Below are 8,055 nucleotides of genomic sequence, written 5' to 3' on the forward strand. Positions count from 1 at the left end.
TGAGCAAGGAGTTGGGCTAGATGACCTCCAAACTCCCTTCCAACTCTGTTAGTCTGTATTCTCTTTGGGACAGAGGTGGGTTCTTCCCGGTTTGCACTGGTTCTATAGAACCGGTACCAAACCGCTGATAACATCACGGAGGTGGTTCTGTTGATGCTGATCTATGGATGCCACCATCTTTTTTTTGTGGAATATTATTTCCGGCACTTCGTATGTGCCACCATCCCATTTTTTGGCTTTTTTGGAGGGAGGAGGGTGTTGGAAAGGCAGCCAATCAGTCGGAGCTGATACCAGCTCTGTTAGTCCGTATTCTATTTGGGGGGTTCTTCCTGGTTCACACCAGTTCTACAGAACCAGTACCAAACTGCTGATGACATCATGGAGCCAGTTTTATTGTTGCCAGTCCGGGGATGCTGCCATAATTTTTTGGGAATTTTATTTCTAGCACATCATACAGGGTGTTTTCCAAAAGTAATGCAATTTTTTAAAAAGTAATTTATTGAACAGATTTGCACAAACACTTAAAATTCGGCACTGTCCTTGGGCCTCTACACATTTATTCCAGCGACTCTGCCATGACCAGTACGCGCCCTAGAAGTCATTGTCTGGGATTTCTCACAAGGTCTTCGTCACAGCTGATTGGATCTGTTCTATGGATGAAAAACTGGTTCCTCTCAGGGCTGGGAACAAAAAGTCTGCTGGGGCGACGTCAGGACTATAGGGTGGGTGGGGCAGCGTTGGCACCTAGTGTTTGGCCAGGAACTCGTAGACTCGTAGCGCGTTGTGGCCAGGTGTGTTTTTCGTCCATAGAAGAGATCCAATCAGCTGTGACAAAGACCTTGCGAGAGGTCCCTAAAGACGCCTTCCAGGACACGTACTGATCATGGCAGAGTCACTGGAAAAAATGTGTAGAGACCCAAGGACAGTACTTTGAAGAATTTTAAGTGCTGGTGCAAATCTTGAGACTTCGGAGAGGGGTGGCATACAAATCTAATAAATTATTATTATTATTATTATTATTATTATTATTATTATTATTAAATCTGTTCAATAAATTAATTTTTTAAAAAAATAATTGCATTACTTTTGGAACGCACCCTGTATGTGCCGCCATCTTATTTTCAGCTTTTTGGGAGGGGGATTTTTGGCACAGTGCATGTGTGTGACGTTGTGTACACTGACAAGGTGCACACACACAGCATGGGGGGAAGTGAACCGGCTGTGAGGTAACTTAGAACCCACCCTTGCTTTGGGACTAACAGTGGTTGCTCTTTATTTTTCCACAGGATGACTATAGTTGTCGTTATGAACCTGAGAATGCCATTACCAAGTGTTCATCAATGGGAACCATCCTGGCTGGAGATGAAAAGGCCCTCCTGGAAGCGGTGGCCACGGTTGGCCCAATTTCTGTTGGAGTGGATGCACAGAGCTCTGGGTTTCAGTTTTACAAGTCGGGTAAGATTCATTGCGGAATAGGAAGGTGGGCCTCTTGCATCGCAACTTTGAATGTTGTTGTTGTTGTTGTTGTTGCTGTTATTATTATTATTATTATTATTATTATTATTATTATTATTATGCCAATAGAACACAGCAAACGAGATAACTATGCTGGATTTCCCTAGGTCCCGCCAGCCGACATTGTTTGGTCAACGGGACCCTAAGGAGACCAACACTGTGGGTCCTCACCGGTTGCTGGATTCATTATGTCACTTCCTTATATCACTAATCTTCCTTATATCACCAATCCTTCCATATATTTCCCTTTCTAGCTCCTGTTTTTACAGATTACAGATTATTAGAGTTGGAAGGGACCTTGTAGGTCATCTAGTCCAACTGCACGCTCAAGCAGGAGTCACCATTTCGGACAAATGGCAGTCCAGTCTCCCTTTGAAAGTCTCAAGTGTTGGAGCTCTCACAACCTCCACAGGCAACTTCTGTTCCACTGGTTGACCGTTCTCACTGTTAGAAAGTTTCTCCTTATTTCCTTGTCTGGCCTTCTGGTGCCTTGGAAAAGAGTCTGACCCCCTCCTCAGCCCCTTAAGTATTGGGACAATGCTATTATCTCTCCCCTGGTCTATTATTATTATTATTATTATTATTATTATTATTATTATTATTATTATTATTATGCCAATACAACACAGCAAACGAGATAACTATGCTGGATTTCGTATTTCATCACCAGTCGGGCGCTTCCCAAGCACCTAGGACTGCGTGATGTAGCGGCCAATTATGTTTGCTGATCCCAGTAAAGCTGCCTTTTCCAATTGACAGATGGAGATTTTGTCAATTCCGATGGTTTTCAAATGTCCGCTGAGATCCTTTGACCCTGCGCCCAGCGTGCCAAGTACCACTGGAACCACTTTCACTGGCTTATGCCAGAGTCATTGCAGCTCGATTTTTAGATCTTCGTATTTCACTAATTTCTCTAGAAAAAGAAAGTATGGATCATCCACATCGCAATCCCAGGAGACAGCAGAATTGAGGAGAAGCAGCTAGAGAAATTAGTGAAATACAAAGATCTAAAAATCGAGCTGCAACCACTCTGGCATAAGCCAGTGAAAGTAGTCCAAGTGGTACTTGGCACGCTGGGCACAGTGCCAAAGGATCTCAGCGGACATTTGAAAACCATCGGAATTGACAAAATCTCCATCTGTCAATTGCAAAAGGCCGCTGTACTGGGATCGGCAAATATAATTTGCCGCTACATCACGCAGTCCTAGGTGCTTGGGAAGCGCCCAACTGGTGATGAAATACGAAATCCAGCATAGTGATTTCATTGGCTGAGTTGTACTGACATAATAATAATAATAATAATAATAATAATAATAATAATAATAATAATAGTTGTCTTGGTGTGCAGTGCTCTGTAGGGTGTAAAGTCTCCTCCTTGGGGGGGTGGGGGGTGGGGTTGGACTAGATGACCTACAAGGTCCCTTCCAACTGTTAATCCATTATCTGTTAAACGTTTCCTCATTCTTCTTCTCTAGGTGTCTATAAAAATCCCTGGTCTGGAGACCCTCACATCAATCATGCTATGCTGTTGGTTGGTTATAACAGCACCAACAGCACCAAAAGCCCAAAGTATTGGATTCTAAAGAACAGGTGAGTGAAGGGAAGGGGATGCAGGCGGGAGATGCTCAAGGGGAACTTCTACTATTGCAGATTGTCTCATCCTTGGCTACTTGAAAATGCATGGACCACAACTCCCAGAATTCCCCAGCTAACAAGATTCCCTATGCAGTGGTATTTCTACCCAAGAAGGCCTCTACTTATGAACTTTTCTAGATAAGAACCGGGTGTTCAAGATTTTTTTGCCTCTTCTCAAGAACCATTTTCCATTTTCAAACCTGAGCCTCCGAAACTGTAATCGGTAAAGGCTGGGAGAAGCCTCCATGAGGCCTCTCTAGGAATCTCCTGGGAGGAAACAGGGCTGGAAAAGGCTGGGAGAAGCCTCTGTGGGGCCTCTCTAGGAATCTCCTGGGAGGAAACCGGGCTGGAAAAGGCTGGGAGAAGCCTCTGTGGGGCCTCTCTAGGAATCTCCTGGGAGGAAACAGGGCTGGAAAAGGCTGGGAGAAGCCTCTGTGGGGCCTCTCTAGGAATCTCCTGGGAGGAAACCGGGCTGGAAAAGGCTGGGAGAAGCCTCTGTGGGGCCTCTCTAGGAATCTCCTGGGAGGAAACGGACAGACAAGGTGGGGAGAAGCCTCCATGGAGTCTCTCTAGGAATCTCGTGGGAGGAAATAGGGCCAGAAAAGGCGGGGAGAAGCCTCTGTGGGGCCTCTCTAGGAATCTCCTGGGAGGAAACCGGGCTGGAAAAGGCTGGGAGAAGCCTCTGTGGGGCCTCTCTAGGAATCTCCTGGGAGGAAACAGAGCCTCCACCCTCCCTGTAGTTTCCAGAATCACACACATTATTTGCTTTTACATTGATTCCTATGGGAAAAATTGCTTCTTCTTACAATCTTTTCTACTTAAGAACCTGGTCACAGAAAGAATTAAGTTCGTATGTAGAGGCATCAGCCTTCCCCAACAATTTTAGCTCCATGGACCGGCCACAGTGGCCAGGGGGTGGGGAGAATGGTTTCAGGCGTGCTCCATGTGCTCACCCACCGCTTGCGCGACCCAATTTCCCGGGTATTGGGGACCCCTGCCCTACTCTGTTTGGAAATAAATGTCTTGCATGCTTCTCTTCATAGTTGGTCTCGCTTTTGGGGGGACAATGGATACATGCTCTTGGAAGAAGGGTCGAATCAATGTGGCATCGCCAATGACGCTTCATATCCAATTGCATAACCAGCCATTTGAGAAGGAGGACGAAAAGGCCACCAGCAATAATCTGCAGTTTATGAAGCTCCTGGAGAATCAGGAATATATACACAGTATATATATATCAGCTAAAAATCAATAAATGCTTTTGATGCAATGCAGCCTATTATCTAATCCGGTACCTGAGTGTTTGTTTTATGATGTGTCTGTGTTTGAATGGACACCACGATATTATCAATGCTGGTACATCTTCTCAGAGAATTCAGAATATCTGATGGTTTTAATAAGCTCCTAAAAATGGAAAGATCCAACCATTTCACCGTATCACTGTAAAGAGTCTATGGAGAGGGGCGGCATACAAATCTAATAAATAAATAGATAGATAGATAGATAGATAGATAGATAGATAGATAGATGGATGGATGGATGGATGGATGGATGGATGGATGGATGGATGGATGGATGGATGGATGGATAGATGGATGGATGGATGGATAGAGAAAGAAAGAAAGGAAGGAAGGAAGGAAGGTATAGAGCAGGAGTATCTCACCTGGGCAACTTGAGGACATGTTTATTATTTATTTATTTATTACTTAGATTTGTATGCCGCCCCTCTCCGAAGACTCGGGGCGGCTCACAACATGTAGAAACAAATCATAAGCAATCAGACAAATTTAAAACATTTAAATATTTAAAAACCCCATATGCTAACAGACACACACACAAGCATACCATACATAAATTAAACGTGCCCAGGGGGGAGATGTTTCAGTTCCCCCATGCCTGACGGCAAAGGTGGGTTTTAAGGAGTTTACGGAAGGCAGGAAGAGTAGGGGCAGTTCTAATCTCCGGGGGGAGTTGGTTCCAGAGGGCCGGTGCCGCCACAGAGAAGGCTCTTCCCCTGGGGCCCGCCAACCGACATTGTTTAGTTGACGGGACCCGGAGAAGGCCCACTCTGTGGGACCTAATCGGTCGCTGGGATTCGTGCGGCAGGAGGCGGTCTCGGAGATATTCTGGTCCGATGCCGTGAAGGGCTTTAAAGGTCATAACCAACACTTTGAATTGTGACCGGAAATTGATCGGCAGCCAATGCAGACTGCGGAGTGATGGTGAAACATGGGCATACCTAGGTAGGCCCATGACTGCTCTCGCAGCTGCATTTTGCACGATCTGAAGTTTCCGAACACTTTTCAAAGGTAGCCCCATGTAGAGAGCATTACAGTAGTCGAACCTCGAGGTGATGAGTGCATGAGTGACTGTGAGCAATGAGTCCCGGTCCAGATAGGGCCGCAACTGGTGCACCAGGTGAACCTGGGCAAACGCCCCCCTTGCCACAGCTGAAAGATGTTGTTCTAATGTGAGCTGTGGATGGAGGAGGATGCCCAAGTTGCGGACCCTCTCTGAGGGGGTCAATAATTCCCCCCCCAGGGTAATGGACGGACAGATGGAATTGTCCTTGGGAGGCAAAACCCACAGCCACTCCGTCTTATCCGGGTTGAGCTTGAGTCTGTTGACACCCATCCAGGCCCCAACAGCCTCCAGGCACCGGCACATCACTTCCACCGCTTCATTGACTGGGCATGGGGTGGAGATGTAAAGCTGGGTATCATCCGCATATTGATGATACCTCACCCCATGTCCTTGGATGATCTCGCCCAGCGGTTTCATGTAGATGTTAAATAGCAGGGGGGAGAGGACCGACCCCTGAGACACCCCACAAGGGAGAGACCTAGGAGTCAACCTCTGTCCCCCCACTAACACCGACTGCGACCGGCCAGAGAGGTAGGAGGAGAACCACTGAAGAACAGTGCCTCCCACCCCCAGCCCCTCCAGCCGGTGCAGAAGGATACCATGGTCGATGGCAGGACAGAGGATAAACCCCTGTCCCGGGCCCGCCAGAGATCATCCATCAACGCGACCAAAGCGGTTTCCGTGCTGTAACCGGGCCTGAAACCTGACTGCTGGGGACCTAGATAATCGGCTTCTTCCAAGGACCGCTGGAGCTGGAGTGCCACCACCTTCTCAACAACCTTCTCCATAAAGGGAAGGTTGGAGACTGGACGATAGTTATTAAGCACAGCTGGGTCCAGGGAGGGCTTCTTGAGGAGGGGGCGCACAAGTGCTTCTTTATAGAGTGATGGAAAAACTCCCCTCCCCAAGGAAGCGTTGGTAATCTCCTGGGCCCAGCTCCGTGTCACCTCCCTGCTGGCCGAAACCAACCAGGAGGGACACGGATCCAGTAAACAGGTAGCGGAACTCACAGCTCCAATGGCCTTGTCCACTTCATCAGGTGTCACCAGATCAAACTCTTCCCAGACAGGTGGACAAGTACGTGCCCCAGTCACCTCGACTGACTCGTTGTCAGTCGACTCTGTTTTACAATTGGAGTCGAGGTCGGCCCGAATCTGAGCGACTTTATCAGCGAAAAATGTGTTAAAATCCTCGGCACTACTCTGCAAGGGCTCCCCAACTCCCCCCTGATTAAGAAGGGAGCGGGTCACCCTAAACAGAGCGGCCGGGCGGGATTCCGCTGATGCAATCAAGGCGGCATGGTACGCGCATCTTGCCGCCTTGAGCGCCACTTTGTAAGTCTTAATAAAAGCTCTTACAAGTGTTCGATCGGATTCAGATCTACTCTTCCTCCATCGCTTCTCTAGACGTCTCTTTTGGCGTTTCAACTCCCGGAGCTCCTCGTTGAACCATGGGGCTCTACGGGGTCTAACGCCTCGGAGAGGTCGCAAAGGCGCAATCCGGTCGAGAGACTCCGCAGCAGCCGTGTTCCAGGCCTCCGCAAGAGACTCCGCCGAACTGTGGACGAGTGCCTCTGGGATAACCCCAAGCGTCGTCTGAAAGCCCTCTGGGTCCATCAGGCGTCTGGGGCGGAACATCTTCATTGGTTCCGCCTCCCTGCGGGGGAGGATTGGAGCCAGGAAGTCAAGCCGTAGTAGAAAATGGTCTGACCATGACAAAGGTAATGCTTCTAAGCCCCTTAGTCTCAGACCATTACTCAGTTGCTCGGAAAGGAATACCATGTCAGGTGCGTGCCCTCCCTCATGAGTCGGACCCTGTACTACTTGAGTCAGGTCCACGGCTGTCATGGTGGCCATGAACTCCTGTGCCAACCCAGAGGTTTCGCCGAGTGACGGCAGGTTGAAGTCCCCCAAGACAATGAGTCCGGGGAACTCCACCGCCAACCCGGCTACCTCCTCGAGTAGCAGAGGCAGGGCTTTTGACACGCAGCTGGGAGGCAGGTACATGAGAAATAAGCCCACCTGAACCCCTAAGTCCAACTTCATCAAGAGAGATTCGCAACCCGCAATTTCCGGAGCAATGAGTCTACGCAGGCAAAGGCTCTCCCTGGCTACAATGGCCACTCCTCCCCCCCTTCCCTGGGGTCGAGGCTGATGCCATATCTGAAACCCGGCTGGGCAAATTTCCGAGAGAGGAACACCTCCCTCTGGGCCCAGCCAGGTTTCAGTAATGCATGCCAGGTCGGCCTCCTCATCCAGGATTAAATCCCGGATGAGGAGAGCTTTATTTACCACCGACCTGGCATTCAGCAGCAGCAACCTGAGCCCAGGGCCAGAGTTACACTCACCACCAGTACCCAAGATTGGGCTCACAGAGCCAGAACAAGGGACCGTTATTAAGCAACGATCCCTCGTTCCCCTGGAACGGCTAACTCTGTGGCCCCCGCCATATCTGCCTCTCCCCAGCAACACAGGGATATTCCGACCCCCTGCCCCCCCAGAGATCGGTGCCCCTTCCTCTCCCACCTCCCGAGCGTCAGGT

General features: G+C 49.0%; 1 protein-coding gene across 2 annotated transcripts in view; it reads left to right on the top strand.

Moving 5' to 3' along the window:
• LOC139163136 (cathepsin L2-like) overlaps positions 1–4,437 on the top strand; it is a 117,866-nt gene extending 113,429 nt beyond the window's left edge. For both annotated transcript variants that reach the window (XM_070744118.1, XM_070744110.1), the window contains exons 6-8: positions 1,287–1,455; positions 2,991–3,105; positions 4,194–4,437. In XM_070744118.1, the coding sequence (XP_070600219.1) occupies positions 1,287–1,455; positions 2,991–3,105; positions 4,194–4,290 (381 nt within the window). In that variant the 3' untranslated portion in view covers positions 4,291–4,437. The remainder of the gene's footprint in view (positions 1–1,286; positions 1,456–2,990; positions 3,106–4,193) is intronic.
• The last annotated feature ends 3,618 nt before the right edge of the window (positions 4,438–8,055 follow it).

The sequence above is a fragment of the Erythrolamprus reginae genome, chromosome 1, assembly GCF_031021105.1.
Source record: "Erythrolamprus reginae isolate rEryReg1 chromosome 1, rEryReg1.hap1, whole genome shotgun sequence".
Classification (NCBI taxonomy): domain Eukaryota; kingdom Metazoa; phylum Chordata; class Lepidosauria; order Squamata; family Dipsadidae; genus Erythrolamprus; species Erythrolamprus reginae.